Below are 25,855 nucleotides of genomic sequence, written 5' to 3'. Positions count from 1 at the left end.
CGCAACTAGTTAGCAGTTCAGCCGGCGCCCCTGACATGAATACTTAAAAGAAGCAAAATCCAAGGATCTTTTCTCAGTGTCCCTGTTGGTATTCCCAGCACCTTGCATGATGAGGATTTGTACACTATACACCCGCCTGCGGGCTGCACCCAACTAGCAGCTACGCTTTACAGGGTGTGCCCATTTTATTATCATCATTAGTAGTAGTAGAAGAAGTAGTAGTAGTAGGTAGCTTCTGGTTATATGCTGCCTAAGGTCCTGTGTTACTAGGGAAGGCATTTAAGGAAATATTTATCTGGCCTGGAAATCGATTCTGGATGACTTAAAGGTCAATATATTCATGTGGGTTGTTTTTTTAATGCAAGGGTTATTTTTAAAACTTCTAATTTGCCTCCAATTAGGCCCTAATCTTTAAAGCGAAGGATTTCCCTCTGATATATGTACATGAAGAACGTGTGGCTTGGTTACCTACGCTGCCTCAAGTTGCCTCCCTGATAATGTCGCCACGTGAGAGCAGCAATCTGTGAAAAGAAGTGATGCACGTTTTATTCACATGATGTCTAAACAGTTAAAGGTTGTTTTGAGGTGCAAATTACAGCATGGTGATTTAACACTATGCTCGATCGTTGTAAACATTGGAACTTATCTTGTTCTGTTTTGTTTTTTGGGGTTTTTGTTGTTTCTTTTGTTTCTGTTTAGATTTCAAATAAGTGCAGCAGCGAGCATCTCTGTGTATTTCAGTTTAAGTGTCACTGGCTGTTAATAGAGTCCATTCTGCGATGACAGTATGTTATTTTTTTTCCACACAGCGATGAGGGCTGTAGAGAATGAATTAGACTCTCTATTGTACTTTTGTCAAGTCTCCTGTCAAATGAATTCTATATAATTATCATCACTTGGCTAAACAACACCTCTTGAAGGCTTCATTCTCTGTTAATATTTGTATAGTTTATTTTATTTTTATTTTTTTTCACTCCCAAGAATTTCTTGATGTGTAAAGCAATCCCTCATTGCCACAAAAAAAAAAATCTATTTAATTTGCACATCTTTGCTATATATGGTTGAAACTGTTGTATTCAAACCATTTGTCTTAATTGTTTTGATTTTTTATGTTATAGATGATGTTTCATAGCTGAAATATTGAGTGTAAACAAAAAAAAGTGCATTTTACACTGTTCATACGTTTCAGTAAAAGCACGAGGGTGAGATTCAGTAAAACATTCAAAGGTTTTCCCTCAATGCGACTTTGACATCGCCTCTTCCGTACTGACTAGCCAAAGAGTGCAAACCGTTTTATTAACCAAAACCATGTGCCTCAGGCAAAGAATAGCAACACACTAGTGTTTTTTTTTTTATTGTTATATTTAAGTCACAAGCCATGTCTGTTTTGTTACGAATGCTATGCTTTAAATCTAACTTAATATAATATGATATAATACATTCCTGTATTCAGTATGATAGAAGGGGCAGTTCCACATAGGACAAACTGTTTTGTGAAGTCTACTGTCTGACTCTCAAGTAGCTGAGCACCATTACTCATCACACTTTCAGTACGATAGACTATCCCACACACAAAGCAATGAGGTTCATGCCTCCCTACAGAAAATCCTGTGTTTATTATACGCATGTATATAGTTTAACGCGCTTGTTCGCCTTAAACTATATTATAATACTTGCTATTGTGTTTCAGGCAGAGTTGCAAGTGCAAGACGATTTAATAATTAAGGGTGTCAGTGCAATTTGATATTTGTCAGATCCCGAAGAGAGAGCAGGGTTTGCAATCAGAATGGTTTCCCACAGTGCCAGAATGCTGACACCATCTTGGCTTTTAACCAAAATCCAAGCAAATCTGTGTTTAAAACAAATAAGACTGTGTGCCAGGACCAATGCATTGTGGGCCGCATTGCTCATGTGCCACAAGGATAGTGAATAAAACCACACCGTGAATGTACACCTCTCACATGGGCATCTAGAAACCAGAGAGTTTTACTGTTGAGGGTGCACTGAAATGTTATTGATATGTATATTTTGCCCTTCTGGGTTTTCTCTCTCTCTCTCTCTCTCTCTCTCTCTCTCAGTATAACCTGGACAAGGGCATCTACTAAGAAATAAATAATAATTATAAAAAAATATATAATCAGTAGGTTATTTCCAAATATAGAACTCCCCCTGATGTTATAATTTAGTTTTTTGAAGGCCTGGTCACAAGCACCATGTGACATAGTGGTGCCTTTATGTGTATTTTACTTGCACAGTGAATTTGAAAGGCTGCTCTTTGTGTGAATTATGATCTGTGCTATTATTTACAATTGTCTTTTCTTTTCCCCCTCTCTCTTGCTCTTCACTTGCTTTGACGTTGACCCAGGAGCTGCACAGAACATTGCAGGTAGAAACACCAAAGTTACTTATTTTTCCTGCATCTGTCTGGCTGTACTGTTCATCCCACACTTCTCCACTGGCCTCTCAACAGAAGGGATGGCTTGGGTCTTGGAGATGTGTTAATGCTATAACCAGCATTGCCCCAGAGTGCTGGGTCTAAGCTTAACGTTTCATTTAACAGTTTTAATTCAACTAGGGTACACAGAATATGGAAGCAATTGAATCATGTTGTTCCGGAAAGGCCCCGTTCTGATTCTCCGTGGGTTTTAAGTTCACATCAAATCTGCTAAAGCCCTACAGCAGCTGTGTCTATTGCAATATATCCTCTGGCTACGGGAGATGTTAGATGATTTTCTCCAGGCCAACACAGTTTTAGGAGAAATCAAACCCTGTTCACAGTCTTTCATGCCAGGCCTCTGTTTGGATTTTGAACAGATCTACATATTCTTTGCAACTGATATTTTCTTATGACCATATTGTTGTCAGTTTTAGGATTAGGTATGTTAGTTAAATGATTCTGAATGTCATGAAAGCTTATGAAACCATCAGCATGTATGATTATTATTATTATTGGAATTAATATTGGCAGTACTAGAAGCATCAGGTAGTAGTAGCACTAAAAGTATAGCACTTTCATGTTGTGGGTTAGGATTAAGGTTAAGAGATTTAATCAAGATTCTTTGCAAAGCATTATTATTTGCTTAAAGCTAATAGATAAACAGTAGCACAACACTGCAGTTTTTCTGTTAATTAAAGTGTTCTAATGGGTATATTTTAGTAACACATCTACAATAATTACCCTCATAGGAGATAGAGGGAGGAAAAAAATAAATAAACCTGAACGCAACAATAACATTGCGGATTATTAATTGGGTTTTTGTGTTTTTATTATTATTCCGGTACTGTATGTGTGTGTGATCGCCTGCTAAATAAACAGAGCAACAGCAGCGTGAGGCGCTGTCAAAGCTCTGTAATTATACATTTCTTATAATTACAAAATCCTTGTTATAAGAAATAAAACACAGTGCCTCCAGCAGTTTCAGCCATGACAGCCTGCAGGCTTACCAGAGGTTTTTGTCTATATTGGGCTCGAAACCACTACATAAATTTAATTAGTTTATTTATTTATTTTTTTCCACCACTCAGTATTGATGTTTGTTTAACCATCAGTGCGGTTTTGCATTAGAGCGTTTATCTTAGGCATGTTAAATTGTCATGGAAAACAAAGAACAGATGGCTGATTGCTAACCTGAGACACCAGGATCAAGGAAGGTGAACTCACTTTTAATCTTACCCTAGCTGCTGACTTTGCTCCAATCTTTTGAATTTCAGCGTGTCATTCCCAACCGTTTCTTGTTTTTTTGTTTGTTTGTTTTTTCCATGGGAGCAATTAGTGTGCATCCATAGCTTAGATATACTTAGTAAATACTTATTATTTAAGAGGACATAACAAGGAAACAATAATTCAAAAATAGATTGTATTTTATCTTCATAACATAAAAGCTGTTTTGCCTGCTTACATTACAGAAGCTTACATTATTATTATTATTATTATTATTATTATTATTATTATTATTATTATTATTATTGTTGTTGTTGTTATTATGTTTTTTTATAATTGGTTTTTAGTTTTATATAAAAAAAAAAAAACGTTGGTCCCTTCTCGTATTCCTCAGCGTTTATTTTCTTATTGTAGATGAAAGTTAATATAAAGCTACATCCCAGGCGTACTGAGGAACTGCCCAGTCGCCCTTGCGGAAAATCCCCCACCAGCATTTGACTGATCTTGGATTTCATTGAGAAACCGTTTATCCGCTCCTGCAAAGAGAGGATTTCAGCATGCCAGGAGACGATCTGAAAAAATAAATTAAGGGTTTTAAATGGACATGTATTCCTGATATGAATGAAAGAATGGCAGCTCAGAATCAAACCAGTTCAGACTTTGAACGAGCACACGAGTGCCTTAAGCAATCCTGAGCTTTGTCCGTGGGGAGCTTCATCCGTACAGACTGTTCCTTCACTCTTAGGCCTGGCTGTTGAGTTTGGGAGACTAGTATGTACAGAGGTGGAAAAAACAACACAGTAAACAAACAAACAAAATTAAAAGAGCAACATGCAAGAACATACACACACATACACGCATACACAATCACACACAGTAACCTGTCAAGACATAGTCTTCATCGACACACTGTTTGCCCTTTAAATGATGCGTCATAGCCCAGGAAACCTAAGCTTGTCCGGATTGAACTACACGTGTGACAGCCTATGGGTCTCTGTTGAAATTAAAAATGGCCGTCTCCCATTTTCATACTTTAATGCTCTATCAAGACCTCCCTTCAGGCTTGGCCTCCAACCTTCACACATTGCTTGCTTGCTCTGTGGGGAAAAGAGCCGCTTCAAACCCAACTGGCTGAGTTGGCACTAACAACCTGCAGTCCAATATCCTTTTGAACTTACATGCTTTTTCATGCGAGAACAAGAGAGAAAAGTTCAAAGTAAAAGGATCTGTGGAATTAACCAACAGTAAAGGTGCCCTCCTAAACCTTCTTGAATCAGCTGTAAGTTCACAAAATAAAATACAGGATTTAAATACTTAGCACCTCACATTTTGCAGTTGTTTAATTGGATTAGTGGTTTTCTTTCTCATACTGTATTTTACAGACCAGGGGTGATCTGTGTTTTTCCTTCTCCGCGGCTCCATCACCCGCTTGAAACTGCGCTTTGACTTTCAAAGCGGTACAGGGGCCAGCCTTGACTGTCGGGCCTTTAAGAAATACTGAGTAAAATACTTGTGCTACACACTTGTAAACAGCACAAGGAATTAAGGGAAATTTGTCAGCTACTGAGCCGTACCCAGCTATTGCCTACATTCTGGCACCAGGGATTAATGTCTACGGCTTTTTCCATCCGTAGCCAATCATGAAAAAAGATGCTGAGGCAATCTATAATGTTTACTGTAGTTGCAAAAGAATCCAACCCTGGCGAATGGGCCTGTTTGCCTGCAATCCGATTATTAATTACAGCCAAGTTAGTTTTCTTTAATTGGAATTGAACTTGTGTGGAGATTCCCAAAGGGGATTGGATGGGGCCCAAACTTTAAGAGTGCTTTTACAGCCGTATGCTGAGTTTATTCTCAGCAGTGCCCGGCATTTTCTGCTTAACAGATTGAAACAATGCCACAGTGTTTAAGGCCATTAGAGATGACATTTCAGCAGCCATATGTATGTGGTTATGAGTATCTATATAATTTGATGAAACAGTAAAAGCAGCACACACAGGATTTTGTACTTAGTTATGTACTTTGCTGTAGTGACATGTTAGCATTTACTGCCATACATAGCACAAGTGTAAGGGACTCACTATTTTTACATAGTGTCTTAGCGTCAGTCCTATGTAAGACAGGTATTGTCCTCAGGAAGGGAAATCTAAGCCATCTACTCCCTGTGCTCTTTAAAAATCTGCTTGGTTGCATGTATTATTATTTTTGGCATATCTGTTGTCCACAATATTCATATCGACAGTTGGATAACTATTCGATAATATTACCTTTCAAGAAAAATACAGGAAAGTATAATATAAACTGAGTGCATGACAATGTGAATGGCACATCAGTGTCTTTCTAATTTCTCAGTATTTTTTTTTCAGTATTCTTTTCCACATGGGGGTGATGCTGTCTTGTTATCCTCCCATATTGCTTGGCATTCAGCTTTGTGAAGATGGATGTTTCATCAGGTGTTTTATTTTTCTGCCAGGAATGCTAGTCAATGGGACTTTGAGCAGAAGATTAAAGCAAACATATCTTGAAGAGTGTAACACAGCTCATACCATAGAATTCACAGACAAAGTGGTGCAGGGTGGAATAAATAGCCCCTGTAAGAAACTAAAGCCCACCACCACCACCACCCAAAAAGTAAAATAAAAAATAAAAAGTAGGTTGCTTCTACCATTCTTGCAAGGCTTTACCACAGCTGAATAAGATACAAGAATCAACCGAGGAAGGCATCTGAAAGTCCAGGAGGGGGAGGAATGTGGTGGTTAATCTACTATTGGGGGTGTTAGCAGTCTTATCCGGTTCCCTCAGATGTGCTAAGCGGCACAGACCTGAGATCACAGGCCTAAGGCTGCCTGCCATCAGTGCAGGTTTATGGCCAGTCAGGAAAAAACTTTCTAAAGAAGGACACATGACTTCTGTACTTACAGAAAAAAAGTAAAACAGGCAAGAAAAGTACCAGAAAAACACACAACAAACTGTTAAATCTGTAGATTAGTTAGCAAACAAGCTAGTGTGGGCTACTGTAGTCCACCATTAGTAAATTCTAAGTGTACTAATTGATTGTGTTGACATGCTGTATGAAAAGGGATAATTAACTTGAACCTGTTAAAACAGGAAAAGAAAAATGCAGGAAAATGGTATATGTGTGCCTATATAGTTTATCTTATCATTGCAGAGCAGTCTTAAGCACTGTGGCATCAGCAATTGTAACCTGTTGCACCAAAATATTGTATTTTTCCTGGATTATTTGCCAGTTTTAATATAAAACTTTACTTTTTGTCGGATTTCTTCAGCATGGTGACCCGATTGGGCTAATCTCCAGGATTTACAGTCAAGGCACTAGGTTTTCAGAAGTAGGATGTGCTGTGCCTTTATAGTAAAGAATACCCAGCATGCCCGTGCCCTTTCCCCCCCGAGGAATTCACTCATGCCGGTCTTCCACTCCTCAGATATTCTGTCTCACACTGCGGTGTCAGATCAGTAGCAAAAAGCCTATGCAAAGGAATTGCATTATTAAAAGGGTGTGTCAGGAAACGCTGCCATTGCAAGCGAACTTTCCCGCCTTTTTCCCCTCATTACTCTTATCAAACTTTTCTTTGTGTTTGCAGGAACACGATAGCAGAGAGAGGCAGTGTATTTAGGCTAGGCTTGACAACACAGCCTGAAGCTTCAGACAAAAACAAGACTGTAAGGGATAATATTATCCTGATTTGGCCAAAGCTCCCCATTATAAACACATAGCTGTAGTATAGTTGTGTGTTTTTTTGGAAGTACCTCACTTCGCCATTCCATTTGGTAATATTGCCAATAATTAACTTAGTCTCTGTTACCAGTAAGAATTATATAAAACAAAGACAGATTTCCTCAAGCACGTGTCATAGATTCTTCACTGTTAAGATTCTCCTCTCTGGAGCTTTTTCGTTCTTTTTTTTCTTTCATTCTGTCTTTATTTTGTTGTTGTTTCTTTCCGTGGCCATCTGCAGGATGTGTTCTGGTTTGTTTATCCAGTGTAGGGGAGGAAGGAGAAGAAAAAGAAATGGACTCCTGAAAGAGATTTTGCAGTGAGGGAGAGTAATGGCGGGCCCTCCGGTGCTGTGCTTCACCACTGCAACCTTTGTGACGCATAAATCATTAACCTGCGATCTCCCCCATATTCAGCAGATTTCAGCTTTTCCACAGCACTTTTTTGTTTTGTTTTGTTTCGTTTTTTTTACCGCCAAACGCTGCCCATAAAACACACAAGGAGCAAAAAATACAGTCATGAAATAAACCAATACATTTGCAAGTACAGCTTGAATTATGTTCCATATCTATTTTACCCTTCATTAGCACTGTTCTTTCTCACTGTTTTTATTTCTTTCTTTATTTTTTTGTATTTGCTGAGAGGCTTTCTCTTCCTTGTGGAAGCAGCCTAGACAGGAGACAATAGCTTTTCAGGGATTTGTTCTGGTATTCTTTCAAAGAGGCGTAGGAGGTCAGTTTATAAACCCTGTCACATAATCTGCATGTAAAACAAGGCAGCGTTGTTCTTAATTAAATACAATAAAGCTTAAACACTCTCCAGGGTATGGAATAACTACTCCAGTTTCATCATTTGAAACACTTTTTTTTCTTTTTTAAGTGGTTGTTGTTGTGTTTGTGATTTTTATGATGATTATATTCAGTGTGAATATTATAACATAAGCCTTGTTATTGGTTTAATGTTATGTGAAAACCTTGCTATGAACCTAATTTGATGCAAAAACAAAGTGATACCTATAGAAATATTTGAGGCACTGTACCTTATATTTGCCTCATAGGCTAAATTCACTTCCATGCACCTATATAAACCCAAATTCATTAGTTCATATCATATCATATCATGCACTTTTATACAAAGTCAGAGATGTGAACCTTCTTCACTGCTACAGAAGTAACGTTGTGTATCAAAACCAACTCTCTAACTTTTTACTAATTACCAATTCTGATATTGATGTATGTATGGTAGGTGATTAATAATAAATAAGTGCTACGTCACTAACCCTCAGAAAAATCACAGAAGTCTCACATCTCTGATGAACACGACATGCCTTATTCAGGGATGTAGTCGTGTAGAGTCTCGCCAGGCACGGCAAACTGTGAAGATTGGGACAGCTACTGCTGTGCTCATGAAGTTCCTGTCCATACAGAATAGTTAATTAAAATCCCTCTCAGTTCCCAGTAATATTAGTGACCTTGGTTATTCCAATTCTCTTATCTCACACAAGTTATGTATTTATGTATGTATTCATTTATTTAAAAAATGAAAAGTTATTTTAATAGAGAAATATGTTTTGACAAACTTCCTTTAGACAGGAGATCCTTGTTGTCTCCAGGCTTGTAGATTGTCCCCAAGGTTAGATTGCTTCTCAGTGTTTACAAATAAATATTCACATAATCATAAAGGCGAGGAATGATAGCAAATCTTAAATTAAATGAATATGTATATTACTGTTCAGATATACACTGATCTGCCATAACATTATGACCACTGACAGGTGAAGTGAATAACACTGATAATCTCGTTATCATGGCACCTGTCAGTGGGTGGGATATATTAGGCAGCAAGTGAACATTTTGTCCTCAAAGTTGATGTGTTAGAAGCAGGAAAAATGGGCAAGCGTAAGGATCTGAGCGACTTTGACAAGGGCCAAATTGTGATGGCTAGACGACTGGGTCAGAGCATCTCCAAAACTGCAGCTCTTGTGGGGTGTTCACGGTCTGCAGTGGTCAGTACCTATCAAGGAAGGAAAAGCGGTGAACCGGCAACAGAGTCTTGGGCGGCCAAGGCTCATTGATGCACGTGGGGAGCGAAGGCTGGCCCGTGTGGTCCGATCCAACAGACGAGCTACTGTAGCTCAAATTGCTGGAAAAGTGAATGCTGGTTCTGATAGAAAGGTGTCAGAACACACAGTGCATCGCAGTTTGTTGCGTATGGGGCTGCGTAGCCGCAGACCAGTCAGGGTGCCCATGCTGACCCCTGTCCACTGCCGAAAGCACCTACAATGGGCACGTGAGCATCAGAACTGGACCACAGAGCAATGGAAGAAGGTGGCCTGGTGTGATGAATCACAAGTTCAAGGTGTTGACTTGGCCTCCAAATTCCCCAGATCTCAATCCAATCGAGCATCTGTGGGATGTGCTGGACAAACAAGTCCGATCCATGGAGGCCCCACCTCGCAACTTACAGGACTTAAAGGATCTGCTGCTGTTGTCTTGGTGCCAGATACCACAGCACACCTTCAGAGGTCTAGTGGAGTCCATGCCTCGATGGGTCAGGGCTGTTTTGGCGGCAAAAGGGGGACCTACACAATATTAGGCAGGTGGTCATAATGTTATGGCTGATCGGTATATATGTTATTTTCCATTAAGTTGGATACTGTGACACATTAATTTAACCATTCACTCACTCACTCGTTCATTCATTATTCGTGAATAATCCTCTTCTGGTGTGTATGCATCATATCAAAAGGGTTCTGAAAACATCTTCTTTTAATAAAAGGTTATAAAAATAAACTCCTTGAGAGGCGTTTGTACACACAGAATAGTACAAGTATAAAGCTGTAATGCAGTGTGATGTTTCTTACAAAATGGAACAAAAAGGCCTGCACGTTTACTGGCAATAGATTAAAATCACACTGAGAATATCACAAAGAGATTATGTGAATTCTCTGAGTAAATTCCTTGTCTGTCTTAACAATGTGTGCTCTGTTATTTTACACTCATTGTGTTTTTTTTTTTCTTCTTCCTAATGTATTGATCTATTTCCATTTGAACTGGGGAGCTGCACGTTGTGTACTTTCAACCGTACAAATTCCAGTTTTTCACAGACGTCTGACAGAGAATTTGTAGTGTGCAAGAAGTCTGTCTAAAAATAATAAAGTGAGTACACAGAGGTAGTTCGCATTTACCTCACGCCCACGTCTCATGCAGCTCCTGAACAGATCTGCGAGACGATGCAAACCCAGTTTCCCATCTCGGAGGGAGCTCCTGACTTGTTCGGATGTTTTTAAACAGCACCCCTGGTATTAAGATATGTTAATATATATATATATATATATATATATATATCTGTCCTTCTTTCATGTGTTTATGTCTGAGGGAATCCTAACATTCTCAGGGCCGGCAGCAGAGCAGCAGCTACATAATTAATCAGAAAACTCCTGCCATTAAGATTTCCCAATGTTCAATAATGTATCATATTAGAAATAAGTTAGCCTTAGGGGAATTCGTTAAATAGGCTAGGTATTATAATTTTGTGTCAGTCAAACTGGTGTACAACAGTATTATTTATCTGAGAAAACTCTGTAATAAAGATCGTGGATGTTTTGGCATTCCTGTCCTCATTGTTGCACAAGGGATCTAATTGGTGTTCTTGCAGCATACGAGTGTAACCCCTTGTGACAAACACATGTTCCTTCCAGGCCTGTTCCCAGTTTCACAATCTGGAGGCCAGTGTTTCCGAGTCTTTTTAACCCCACTTTGGAAACATGAAAACACAACTTACGTCCGGTAAGAAATGTGAGCTTGTGCTGACATAACAAAGTTGTGTAATTCTGCACAGATTTATTCATGGATTTAATATGGAATTGTTTTGTTTCTCAAAATTAGAAAATTGCACATGGTAAGTTTTAAATAAGGGCAGGGGGCCTACTGATGTAATAAGTGGTATACAGTCATCAATGGTCTGTTTCGGACACAGCAGTACAGTGTCCCATTCAGGATAGATTCTGAATAGTATTAAGTCGTTATGTGAAATATTTGTCATATCCGTATGAGCTGAAGATTTTTATGTTTTGTGAAAAATGTTGCAATAAATAAATGGAAATTTGACAAAGCAAGTTTTAATTATGGATACAGATAAAGGTAGGGATGCTCTAACACTGACATTTCAGTTGTGTAGACAGCATTATTTTGAGTAAGTTGCTAAACTTTGCATTTAACTTGACTTAATCACTGACATTTTGGTAACATTTTGATCTTGGCCAGGGTTTGGGTTAAAGTGCCCTGTAAATGTAGGCTTTCATTAACGTTGTTTTTTTGTTTATTTGTTTTAGGGTTACAAATCGGGCTGTTGTTAATTCCTAAAATAGATTAGGTTCCTCTATGATACAATTGTGTACTCTGGCAAGTGACCTATTGATGTAATGCAATAAGGCACTCCAGTTTAACTTGAAATATGTTTGCACTTCACCAGTTTGTTTATTTTTGTCTGGAACTAATTCCATTTAATTAATTGAGCATTTTATTCCTATGCGTGGCAATTTTTATTTGTAGGCAGCAGAGATTTGTGCACTTGTGAAAGGTTTGCTTTGCATATTACCCTTTGGCCAAAAGAGCACTTATTTTGCAATATCATCTAGGCCTAGCATGTATTACCTGTACATATTAGATTTCATATGCTAATCTTGTATTGTCCATATAACATCAAATTGGGTTTATTCTTTCTTACATGTAAATACCTTTTTAGTATTATTTAGTACAACATTATCTGGTTCAATTAAGGAAAACTTCAATAAAGTAAAGGCAGGATAGTTTACTTGTATTGACAGATTGATCTGTCTGCATTTGCATGGAGAGGATCCAGGAATATACTTTGCCCAGCAGCCCAGGAAGAGTGGGTCTGCACCGAGAAAGGCCATGAACCAGTGTGTGCCAGTAACTGCCACACATGCCCTGTTCCACTCCCACATACCTTGAGGGATATTAACTAACATCGTCACTAGCAGATGCAATAGCCTGTTGTACCCGCGCTTGTTTTCAACCAAACCTCTCTCATACAGAGGTAGGTCTAAAGAGAGTCTTGTGCAAACATTCAGTCTGCACCATAGCACTCTCTTCACTGGAAACCATGGTGTTAATATACAGTGACAGCCATTATCGATTGTGGGACTGGGGTTAACGGATTAATTACTGCCCTGCTATGACTATACTGAGATTGTCCATTTAATATTGTATTATTAAATTAATTATATATATATATATATATATATTTTTTTTTTTTTTTTTTCTTTTGTACAGGTGGCTGTGGTGGGTGGCAGGCATGTGGTGCTGGTTGCTCTTAATAAATAGATAGATAGATAGATAGATAGATAGATAGATAGATAGATAGATAGATAGATAGATAGATAAATAAATGTGTGTCTGTGTGTGTGTGTATATACACCGATCAGCCCATAACATTATGACCACCTGCCTAATATTGTGTAGGTTCCCCTTTTGCCGCCAAAACAGCCCTGACCCATCGAGGCATGGACTCCTCTAGACCTCTAAAGGTGTGCTGTGGTATCTGGCACCAAGACAACAGCAGCAGATCCTTTAAGTCCTGTAAGTTGCGAGGTGGGGCCTCCATGGTTCAGACTTGTTTGTCCAGCACATCCCACAGATGCTCGATTGGATTGAGATCTGGGGAATTTGGAGGCCAAGTCAACACCTTGAACTTGTGATTCATCACACCAGGCCACCTTCTTCCATTGCTCCGTGGTCCTGTTCTGATGCTCATGTGCCCATTGTAGGTGCTTTCGGCAGTGGACAGGGGTCAGCATGGGCACCCTGACTGGTCTGCGGCTACGCAGCCCCATACGCAACAAACTGCGATGCACTGTGGGTTCTGACACCTTTCTATCAGAACCAGCATTAACTTTTTCAGCAATTTGAGCTACAGTAGCTCGTCTGTTGGATCGGACCACACGGGCCAGCCTTCACTCCCCATGTGCATCAATGAGCCTTGGCTGCCCATGACCCTGTCGCCGGTTCACCGCTTTTCCTTCCTTGGACCACTTTTGATAGGTACTGACCACTGCAGACCGGGAACACCCCACAAGAGCTGCAGTTTTGGAGATGCTCTGACCCAGTCGTCTAGCCAAAGGAAGTAGGAAACTGTGACACACAGAGGCAGGGAACAAAGTGATGATTTATACTGTACTATCACATGATCATGATCTCTTTCTTCGTTACTCCTACACTACCACTACCAACACCCCCACCCACTATTGTGTGCACTTGACTACAGCTGTAACAGCATTGCAGTCCACTTGTGCTTGTTTAATGTGAAGTCAAAAACCTTGAACCTTGAACTGTAAAAAGGACTAAGAGGTTAAGCATTGCAAACAGTGCTCCAAACTTTAGGAGTGGAGCAGGATATTTCATAATCATTATCATGATTGTTATTACTACCACTACTATATATTGGCATCTTCCTTATGCATTACATGTGAAATACATTCCATGTGACAAGTCTGAAATATTTTCTGTTTAAAAGGTTAAGCTTTCTCTGTGTTCAGATGTACTCCACATTTGGCAGTCTGATGTAAATCATGTTAGTGGAGCTGTCTTGCCTTATCTATCACCGTCAGAGGATCCATTTGCTTTTTCCCTTTTTAAATGTCAGAGGGGTTTGGAGGTGTCAGACAGCGCAGGCGTGCAAATCCACACGTTATGGCTCTTATGAGTGGCAGTGGGAGGTTTTCACTTTTCCCTGTCAGTGAATCCAGAGCATTTTATAAGCGCTTTTGATTTGTGTTATACCTTCCAGCTCCTGGGAGAAGTGTCAAATATAGAACAGGAGAACATCGTGTTTTTTGCTCACTTGTTTGTTTGTTTTTTTCCTTTCCCTCCTGATCTACACTTTATTATATATATATATATATATAATCTCAAACTGCATGTAAATTACATGGATTAAAAGAGACGACATCCCCCCCCCCCTTTAGACTTTAATTAACTGCCACTGAAAATTGTAGAAATTAAGTAAAGTAAATATGAGCTGTAAATCCAAACCCATCTATCTGGAGGTGCAGAGCTGCCCCTGGACTGAAATGGTGTTGCACTAGACTGATTCGAGATTGCCAGCTTCCATCAGCTTGTTTTCTGATTCACTGCGGTGATACGGCACAGCCATGAGCAGCAATTACTGGGCTTGAAAATCCCCATCCTTCAGAGCTGTAATGTTTCAGTCCAGCTGGGACAGAAAAAAAAAAAAAAAAAAAGTCCTGAAGAAATCAATAATTCTCCCCACTGTACTGTACAAGACTTTAACATCTGCAGGCCCGGAGTGTGGCAGCCTGCGTTAAAGATGTCACAGCATAGAATGTGCAGTTTTGCTTTTTAAATTTGTGTTGTGTTCTTATTTATTTATTCTTTCATTCATGTAGTTATTATGCCGTTTGTGTTCATGAATCTATGTCTCAATTTCATTGTTTCTTTATGCTCCTCCCGTGGGCAGATTGACCTAACCGTTCCTTCAGTTCACACAAATGGGTCTCAACATTCTGTCTCTTTATACGAAAGTTAGCATTGATTGCCACATGACTTTCATAGGGTAGCTGTCATTAGAAACACACGCATCCGTGCCACAATGAAAAGGCAAGACCCTGAAACTGAATGTCAGGTACAGGTCAGCTTTCAATCTTGCCTCATTGTGGTGCTCAAGACGCAGTCGTTTTTGATACTGTTACAGAAACCCAGGCTGAGACATACTGTGACTCAACAGTAATAAAAGCCCCACATATTTTTCACAACAAGCTTTATTTTTTTATCAGGACTCCTGTCAAAAAGATTTACCGTTCCTGAGAAACATGCAGCAACATGTGTGAGATGGTGAAGGCAGATATCAAGCCCACAAATTCATCTCCTTCTTTCTCTCTCTCTCTCTCTCTCTCTCTCCTCTCTCCTCTCTCCTTCCTATTTTCCTTTTTTTTTTCGTCCAGTGCAAGGTCAGAATCTGGTGACGGATAATGTATCGGTGGTGGAGGGGGAAGTAGCAACCATCAGCTGCAGAGTCAAAAACAACGACGACTCTGTCATCCAGCTACTCAACCCAAACAGACAGACGATTTACTTCAGAGACGTAAGACGTAAGTGCCTCCTTTTTCGCTTCCTTCCGTCACTCACAGCAGTGTTTCCCCAGGAGGTCTTTTGAAAGGATAGGGTACATCAAAGTGAAAATACATCTATTTCTGCTTTATGAAGGTGTATTTTTAGATACCAGAAAATAAGCCCTATGTAGGGAGGTATCACGAAATCAGAATTACTTTTGATATGGGGGGATGGTTTGTTAACATGCTTGGCATATTTACTCTTATGATATTGTGATCCACATCTCACACTGTTAGTGCTGTACATCTTTTAATACATGCAGTATTTTTTGTTGTTGTTAATGTTGAGAGAAGGATGGATGATTTGGGTGAAGGTTTTGCTTTGGTTAAGACCAAAACTCGCAGCCTGTTCAGCAGTGGATTGGGCTGTTCAGGAAATCAAACACTTAGAAAATTTAGAAAAATGCAGCATCATCCTTAGAGGAGTGAAGAAAGATCTACATGGAATACGAAGCAAGAAGTTTTGTTCCTCTGAGAATAAAGAGGAACTGCTGCACTTTTTTTTATGACACGGGCAGAAATCCTCATCAGCGAGTTTGCCTGTAACTTTCTATTTAAGAAGAACATTTGCAAAGAAGCAATCATTAACCTGCATAATGTGAAGGCGTCTGAAAAATAATTGAAAAGGATTTTGTGCGGGGTGGCACTGGAGGGGGGTTGTCACTGTGGCTCCAGGCCCCTCAGGAGACCAGCCATGTATAATTTTAAAACTTGGATCAGTGCGTCAGATGAGCAGTTACTTTATTCTTCAACTTTGCAATTGTAAGAAAGTTCAGGCCCTTTACCGCGGGGTCCAGACTACATATGTAATTATCCCTTTTCTGCTTAATAAAACCTTGATGGCTTCCTTTAAAGCACGACGGCCCGGCTTAGTAATCAGAATTGATTGCGGTTATTTAGCAATAAATGACATGTCCACTGGAGCCTCCTGCATTAGACCCCCGAAAAACAATACAAATGAGATGAGGGAGAGACCTTGGGAGAAGAAAATATGTTTTAAAAAAAAGAAAATCATCTGGAGAGTGGTTGCCTTTGTTGATTGTGAATGGAGGTGTGCAATTAGGGTTCGGGAAAGGCTACACTCCATTGTGAGATTATTCAGATGCTATTATTTGTCATTGAGTTCCATCTTTCATGCAGACTTAAAAAAATAAAAAGTGTATATATATATATATATATAATAAGATGCCCAAATAGCTTACAGACTTCAGAATAATCTAGAAAAGGGGGCAGTGGGGAGGGGGGAGCATGATCCATGTAAAACTAATCAGGATAGCTCTTTAGGCTATTTCTGTCTTTCATTGTAAGTCCAAAGTAAGTTGTTTATGCACGTTAGACACATAAGGGGATATTAAATTGGTCTGGGCAAGTGAAGCAGAAGAAATTGAATTTTTATTTAATTGGAAATATAAGGTTATAGACGTCACATTATGAATGGTATGAGACCCTGGGCCGTATTCATAAAGCATTTTCTAACATGCAAGTGTTATTCAACTGCTTTGATAAAGGAGGAAAGAATAAACTCCTTGCATACAATTATACATACATTTAAAAAAGATACCTTATAACTCTTTACAGCGGTCTTAAAATACCATGCTGCGAGATTTATGAGACCTCACAACTTCATTTCATTGTTTTCTTGTCTGGAAACTAAATGAAACCAAGCAACAAAACAGGTGTAAACTTCTTGGTGAATGTTGTATGTACCTGCCCCCTCTCCCTGTGATGAAACTGTATTGAGACTGGCCTGTAAACTACAAGAGGATTATATGTAAAACCATGAACAGTACGGTAGCAAATGTAATGTTTGTTTGTGTGCTTGTTTTCAGTTTATTTACTTGTGTATTGATTTCATCAATCGAATCCCTCCCTTGGGGTGTTTTTTCAAGAACCAGTGGCACCTGTTACAAGCTCTCTGTTTTTTAAAGACAAATCAGTAGAGTGCGAGAGGGAATCTTCCACATTGCACCGCTTTTTTGTGCCAAGGAATGAAAGTCTTTGGAAATGCTTCACCCTGGAGATTTGACATTATTAGAGAGGAAATAACTTCTCTGGAGAGTTGCCCAGCCTGCCAGCCATTTCTGCCGTTGTTATCTATTATTCTGTCTGATATTTACCGTAGTGTCAGACCCCAATCCAAGCTACATTGATATTTAACTTTCTTTTTTTTTTTTAACTCTATGTAGAAGCACCGACGAGAAGCTTGCCATTATATTATTACAGCACCTCTTCTTTCAAACACATTCCGTATAATAATCGTCACGCATTAAACAATGCGATTATTTAAACATATTTATGGACCCCAACATACAACCTTGCTCCCTGTGGAAAAGTCACACCTCTGGCTCAAGAAGCTAGCCTGGGAAGAAATCAGTACATTGGCTTCCAAACCTACAGGCAGATGGAGGCCGTCAGTTCAGTTTGAAAGAATGAATGACCAGGATACCTGAAGGAGGCTAGAGAGGTGGGTAAGTGGGCAGAGCAATTTGAGGAGGCCCAATGCGCACTTGTAGTTGTTAGAAGCTTACCGATTTGAAAACCTGCGTCTGTTTTCCGGATTTTCATAGATGTAGGATCAGACCAAAGAAAAAGTCTCACAGTTCGTACTCATGGTCTTCTAGAAGCTAGAAGAGAATGGACTAATGATTCCCCATCTGAACCCCTCCAACCGATCCTGGGGTACAGTCTTGCTTCCAAGCTGTACTCCTTTTGTGATCGACCTTCTCTTCTCGGCTTGTTCTGGTGTTGCCCTGTGCCGGGGCTGTGGGCGACCTTCTGACTGAAGTGGGAAAGAACTAAAAGAACAAAACAAGAAAAAAAGAACAACAATACAAAAAGTCGATGTGCGCAGTGGGAGAATGTGGACAGTATGTGCTGAATTAACACTGAGTTTCTATTCCTGGACAATCAAGCTTGAGTTCTCAGAAAAAGAAAAAAAAAAGAAAGGAAAAAAAAGCAATTGCTTTCAAGCATAGTTAAACCCATTATAGTTGTCTGTTGCGTATTGCATGGAGAAGGAGGTAGGATACTCTACCTGCACATTCAAACTGCCAGTCATGACATATGTGAAACACTGAGAGGAACCCTCCACTAGTGAAGAAAGACAAATAAAATACATATTGCAAGAATACTCTTTTCCCACAAAAATCCTGACCAGCAGAGCCAGCCAAACACATTAACGCGAGAGCCTGTTGTCCGAGGCTCCAGGAACGAGCGTTAATTTCTGTCTCCTGTACAGAACATTGCGTTCTCCTCTCAGACCTCCGGGGGCCGAATTCTTGGCACAAGGCAGCCGGCACTTACGTCTGTATCTCCGAGACCACCGTTTCCCAGTTACCGCTGCGACTGGATGGGAAATGAGCTCTTCTGCATGCTTCCCATGTTCTTCCCATTAAACCTGACATTACAGTTATTAGTGTTTTTATAATGATTTAATTATTCTCATCATTTCTACCAGACTTTTGTCACAATAGATTATAAACTGCATCATTGGCATTGTACTAATCTTTTTTTTTTTTTTTTTTTTTAATCCTGTCACATTTTTCAATCAATGAATTGAATTAAATCATTAGCTTTTAACTGCCCTTTCCTCGACAAAGCGATCCCCAGCTTTCATGCCATGTGCTCTAATTAGTCACACATTCTTCTTGGGCTGCTAAAATAAGGTGTCCTGCAGGGCCAGAAAAACACACACTTAAAAATGCATTGGCAGTACAGTGCAGGCAGCAATGCAGTTCTCTCTGGTTGCAGGCTTTGACGTGCCGCATTGATTCCTGTAATCTGGATTCTTTTTACTAAAATTTTCATTACATGTATTGACATTTCTTGTTTGATTGATTGATTTCCTTAATATGATTAATTTAATTATAGGTTCTTGTGACTTCACCGTTGATGAACATATCAGGAGATGCATTGTACCCAGTTTAGCCAGCCAGCTCATTTTTATTGGCCAGTCCCTGGGTGGTTGAAAAGAAAAAAACAAAAGGCTACAAAATTCTTTTTTTTCTTCTTTTAATTCCACTCATCTTGACAGCATTGTGTTTTGTCATGTATAATGCAGCTATGACATAACTGCATGTTTTTTCCCTCCATGTGCTGCTTTTAAGCCAATTATTTTTTTGTCCTGTTTTTTTGGGTAGATTTTTCCTTTCTTTTGGTGGGCATCAAATGCCAAAGAGTATTATTGACCAGCTGGAACTTACCATCAAACATCAGTTGCAGGAGCACGTAGCTTCAAATACTCTGATGCACTCAGTGACAGAGGATTTATTATTTTTGTTTTGTTGTTTGTCCCTCCGCCTTTTTTTCCTTTTAACTCTGTCACTCATTTTTAAAACGTAGAAAATCAAAGGCAATAGTCAGAAAGAAAGTGGATATCCCTTCCAATTCCCCCGAAGGCCAGGCCAGACATTTCAGGCTTGCACCTTATTAGTTTTTCAGTGGTTACCAATACTTGATGTTGACCAAAACTTAGTGTATCATGGGCTTTAGCTATCTTGTGCTCGATCAGGGCGAGGTACACAAGTGAAATCAGTGTAATGGCCTCACCTTTGTTCTGAGGGGAGGCCAGACTGTATTATTTTTCCAGTTCCCTCTAGAGTCGGTCCAATAACTCTGGATGGCTTACTTAGGATCACGGTGCACTACTCTAGGCCTGGCGGCACATTGCTCTGCTAGCTCTACACCATTGCAAATCAACCACAGACCCATTTTCAGTGAAGCAAGCGCTCCCAGTCTCTCCTGAGCCAAGACTCGCTCCTGCGCATGGCTGTAACTTGCACCAGTGACGTCCACTAAGGGGCAAAGAAACAATACACAACACTATATGCTTGTTAATGTCAGCTTACAAAACGTTCAGTTAGGCCTAACATCTCCCCCTCTTTTTCTCCTATCTTGCCGCAGCCCTGAAGGACAGCCGGTTCCAGCTGGTGAACTTCTCGGACAATGAGCTGCGAGTGTCGCTGTCAAATGTGTCCCTCTCGGACGAAGGGAGATACGTCTGCCAGCTCTACACAGACCCCCCACAGGAAGCCTACGCTGACATTACTGTACTGGGTAAGATTCTTTCTATGCTCTGATACTGCCCCCAGCTTGGGGATAAGACCAGAATCTTAGGTGCTTTGCATTCTGGGAGAACAAACTCGAGAGTTAAGCGTGCTTTTCCATGTCTTTGGCTAAGCCTGAGGGGCTCGTGCTGGTGGGGCGCTCATAAGGAGTGGAAGAGCGTGGGTTTAAAAACAGAACAGACTCCACAGCTCCAATGATAACCAGATCATGTATGTAGATGCCTATCAGCCAGCTTGCTGAGTTAGTCCATGGAGGAACAAATGAGGTAATCCTCATTGTTAATTAATTTTCCTATCAAAACCCATAAGATTTTCGGATCAAGGAACTTGGAAAATTGTGCTCCTGATTATTTGCATTATCTGCAGCAATCTGGCAACAATACTGTGTGAAGAGAGCAGGTCTGGTTATTCAGCCAAGATCTTTTTTGAAGTTGTTTTTGACCTTATCTTTTATGATGTTATTTATTTATTTATTTTAATTAGCTTTTCTGGCTGGTGGCTACTCAGTTCGTATTTGAAAAGTAAATGTATGGGGAAAAAAGATAAGACACAGCAAAGAATATATTAAAATGTTTCCACCCACATATATTCCAACACTTTGTAAGCTATCAGGTGAAAATAAAGAGTTTCACACCCAAGTGTTTTCACAACACAGACGAGCAGTAAATCTTCTTGGCCCGTGCAGGCCTGACACACTTTCCAATAGCAGACTGAGTTCTGTCAATCACGCCTAATCCTGATACTGATCTTGTGAGTGAATGATTGACAGGGCCTAGATCAGTTAGGAAAGCTAAATTTGGCAATAACACTGATCTGTGAAATCTTATAGAATTATTGAATCAGGAATACAACAGATGATGTCCTGTGATTTGTCAGCTGTTCAGCACAGTAGAACTCTGGAAAGATATTACTCAGGATAAATAAATAAACACAGGAATAAAACCTAATGAATCAGTTGCAGAAAGGCACATTTTCCTTCAACCAAGTGTTGTAGTTTCATTTTTTATTATAATTATAATTATTTTTATGTTTTTTCCCCCAATATTTGATTAGAGATTCATCGGGCGTAAATGTGTAATATAAAGAAGCTGAATACTTTTAAAAATGCTGCATGCACTTAACGTTCCTCAGTGAGTCTTTTTCTTTCTCCTAATTTTCTGAGTGTGAACTGGTCAACAGGACTTCAGATCTCTGGCCCTAATTATATTCTTTTGATATTTCAAAGGACTGAAAAGAACCTATAATTAAATTACTCATATTAAAAGCATTCTCCAGCCTTCAAGAGAAACTCCTGTGTTCTGATAGCTGCTTGAAAAAGCACTTAACACGTTTTTTTTTTTTCAGAAGGTAAACTCATTGCAAAACTGACAAAATTATTTGAAAGAAAAAGAAAAATGAGGGAGCTGAGAGGGAAGATGCTTTCTGAAAGCCAAGAAACTTTCCTCTTTCTATTCAAATGTTACATTTCATTACTTTCCTGATAAATTATAATGTTGATAATTGAGATAGCAGAGGGAGGATTAACTCCAGTAATCATTGAATCATTAGGCTGCTATCTGTGGAACACTCCAGAGGTGTTTAAATGGTTTCCCCTTGCTAGTAAAGTTCCTTATGTTTTTTGTTTTTTTCAAGTTCTTATGTATCTATCTATCCATAGTTTTTTTAATTTTCTTTTTATTTAATCACCGATTAACCACACATATGCAGATGCGTGGACATCACATGCGGCCGAAATCCATTCTCTTACGGTTACTAACCATAGCCCATAGACCTGTGTGAGTGACTCCAGAGCCAGGAGATGAAACAAAACGTACAAAGTTCAGCTGTGCCGCAGTCCTGCCACCGACCGGGGGTCACTGTGGTGCTGATCTGAGGGCCGGCGGTGTTTCTCGTCTCAGTGCTGTCTGTCTGATGTCAGTCCCACCAGGCAACCCCATCATCGAGTCCCGGGAGGACATTGTCAGCGAAGGAAATGAGACGGAAATAACCTGCACCGCCATGGGGAGCAAGCCCGCCTCTAAGATCAGATGGGTTAAGGGAGGCAAGGAGCTGAAAGGTTCGTAAACGAGAACCATTGTGGTTGACTACTGTCTTTTGATGTGTTGTTGTGGAGGTGTGTGTCATTCACTCCTGTGTTACTGTGCAACAAGTCCTTGTTGTTGGGGTTCACGGGCATGTGTCGTTCTTTGCTTTAGGTTTATGACACGTGTACAGTGAATTAACACATAATCTAATGGGCGTTCTGTCTTTTCAGTCTCTCGGCAAGGTTTAATTGCTTTTCCAAAGCTGCCGGAGTGAGTTTCGTTGAGCTGCGATAAATCCCATCCTCTTCTGTCTATCTTCCAGACAGTCAAAATCTTCACTAGAGCTTGTTACTTTTTTTTGTGTGTGTTTGAAGGGCTGAATGTCCACTGTTCTCAATCCGCTAATAAACTCATTTTCACATCAGACAGCAGGGAGTAAGTGCTAAATGATGCTCACAGGGACAGGTTGATGGCTTCAATAGTAACTTTTCCATTAATATTGTATTTGATCAGATCAAGTTACCTACAGGTACCCAGGAAAAAAGCATATAATCTTAGAGGTAATATGTTAATCCTGATAATCCCCTTGCCATAAAGGACATATGACAGCTGTTAACACTTCAGCTAATTATTCATTCATAGTACTATTTATCTTATTCTTCTTCCCTGAGATATAAATCAAAGGGCGAGAATTGAAACACAGCTAAGAAGCTGTCAGCTGTTTTAAGCGTTCTCCCAAAGACCCAAGAGATTGTCCAATGGACTGAGTTTATAGCACTATATCGCGAGTATATTACTGGGTATTTGGGTTTAATTGAGTACAGAATAGAGAGTCATTTTCGACTCCTGACATTGCTATGCAGAAAGCCAACACTCAGAGGCACTAAATTGCTTTTGGCCTTCCTGCTGGGTGGATTTATTTTTAATTAAACATTTTCATCATTCAACCTAATTACCTTTAGGTTATTTAAGCTTTTTAAATATCATTTAAAGGTTACACCAACTTAACTTGGTAGAGTAAACACAGCCACCCTACTACGTGTAGCCAGTTATTCTGACATTATTTATTCTTTCTTATCTGGCTTGTTTTGGGCCATGGTTTAATATTTTCTTTTTTGACTTGTCTTTGTGTAAAAGCTTCACACTTAAGCCGTGTGCTAAATGAAAGCTAAGATACAAATAGGCTTCGGCTTTGCCTTGTGTTTCCTGTAATGAATCCCTTGCATGTTTGATGATGTTGAACAAGGGGCAGGTGTGAGCATATGAGAGGAAGAGAGAAAGAAAGAAAGGTTACAGTAGATTCACTCCAAACTTGGATAGTTAGTCTGTCTTTCCAGCTATCAGAAACAACTGTCGTTTAGTGACATGAGCAGAGCAGAAGAGATGAGGACTCTTGGCATTCTAGGTTGGATATGAATGTCTTGAACATGTCTTCCATTGTTTACCTTTAAAGAATACTTTGAACCATCAAAGTACTTTTACCCAGTAGGACAGTTGCCATATTGAAAGGTCCCCGTTTTCCCAACAAAGCAGCTTTGCCAGGGGCTGGGTGTACACTGTGTGGCCCGACGATGAAAACCCCCCTCTCATTACTTGCTCATTAAACGCATCTGCTTCTCTCAACAAAGTCATTGTCTCCCCTTTGAAAGTACTGTATTGGAAAGGTGTTTTTAATGAGCACTCTGTCCCTACAGTGCAGTTATATTCCAGATTTTATTAATTGGGTATCAGGGTGAATGGTTTATTTATTTATTTGTTTATTTATTGAATAATTATTCTGTGCTTGACATATTGTCCTGATTTGCACGCTCTCTCCCCAGTTAATAAATGTAATGTAAATCAGTGGCAGGCCTGAGAAGACATGAAGGCAATCTGCTTTGAAGAAGAAGAAAAAAAACATATAATAAAGGTTGTAATTGTAAATGGAAGTTCCACCCACTCATCAAAAACACATTTAATGAATCACCTTTTAATCCAGACCCCCTGTGTCTTCTGTGTCTGGGCCCCAGTCCTGCCATATCCTGGTCTAAGCTTTAGTTGTATTTCCATAAACTTCATGTGTGGTGAACATCAGGCCTCAGGTGCCACAGGGTGCTTTTTTCCCACCCCAGATCTTATTTGTCTATTTGAGCTGATTATTATCCATCCTCGAAACCACTTACCCTGGTGAGGGTTACAGGGAAGCATGAGCTGATCGCAGCAGGCACAGGGTGCAAGGCAGGAATATACCCATGATGGGACACCAGTCCATCGCTGGACAACACACACAGACAGGACAATTTAGAGAGACCAATCAACCTAACCCACATGTCTTTGGACATTGGGAGGAAACCGGAGTGCCCACAGAAAACCCACACAGACACGGAGAGAACATGCAAACTCCACACAGACTCGAACCCAGGACCCAAGAGCTGTGAGGCAGAAGTGCTAGCCACCGGTTATTATTATTATTATTATTATTATTATTATTATTATTATTATTATTATTATTATTATTATTATTATTATTAATAATAATAATAATAATAATAATGAGTCAAATCGTCTGTCATTTCCAGCTATTAATCAGTTGGTATATCTGAACCTCCAGGACCTGAGTTTTCCATCCATGCTAAATGTCAATTTATGGTCATGGTAATATTCTCTGCCAGAGTAGAGATCGCCCTGCAGTTGCCAGCGAACAAGTACATGGCAGAAATGCTAGTGGCCCTTGAACAGCTTTTACAAAAGCACAGGGGCTGCAAAGGAAGCCACCAGGTCACTGAGCTTGGAAGTCTGGAGGTTAAAGCAGGAATACTATCTGTGCCCAAAGAAGCTTATTTGGCACCACAGGGGACATTACATAACATCTGGGTGAATCAAAATATGAATATGGTTTTCCTGTACATTGCCAGGGTGTAGCAGGATTAAAACCAGCCCTCAGTGCCTCCGTTGAGAGAGGTTGTAATTTTACAGCTTTGCAGCTTTAAGTTACACACAGACCTGGAGGTTCCAGCCAGGAAAAAGTCTAACACACGTGTATCCTTCCTCAGCAGGTGAGCTGGTGACAACTTATTTTAAGCATTCACTGTAATGTATGTATAAGACATGAGCTGCCGAGCATCGGAGTAGTCATGGGAAACCCTTCTTTGCAAGGCCAGTTGAGTAGGGAGGAATCAAATGAATGAAATGGAATGAAATGATGTTGAGAAAGTTATTCAACAGGGATTATGCCAA

At 39.8% G+C, this 25,855-nt stretch overlaps 1 protein-coding gene across 2 annotated transcripts in view; it reads left to right on the top strand.

Moving 5' to 3' along the window:
• The window catches only part of cadm1a (cell adhesion molecule 1a), a 300,521-nt gene that overhangs the window by 215,251 nt on the left and 59,415 nt on the right, over positions 1–25,855 (top strand). For both annotated transcript variants that reach the window (XM_066708350.1, XM_066708341.1), the window contains exons 2-5: positions 2,366–2,386; positions 15,382–15,528; positions 20,452–20,604; positions 22,534–22,671. In XM_066708350.1, the coding sequence (XP_066564447.1) occupies positions 2,366–2,386; positions 15,382–15,528; positions 20,452–20,604; positions 22,534–22,671 (459 nt within the window). The remainder of the gene's footprint in view (positions 1–2,365; positions 2,387–15,381; positions 15,529–20,451; positions 20,605–22,533; positions 22,672–25,855) is intronic.

This window comes from Amia ocellicauda, chromosome 1 (genome assembly GCF_036373705.1).
Source record: "Amia ocellicauda isolate fAmiCal2 chromosome 1, fAmiCal2.hap1, whole genome shotgun sequence".
NCBI lineage: Eukaryota > Metazoa > Chordata > Actinopteri > Amiiformes > Amiidae > Amia > Amia ocellicauda.
Note: the sequence above shows the minus strand (reverse complement) of the source record. Positions and strands in the feature narration are given on the sequence as shown.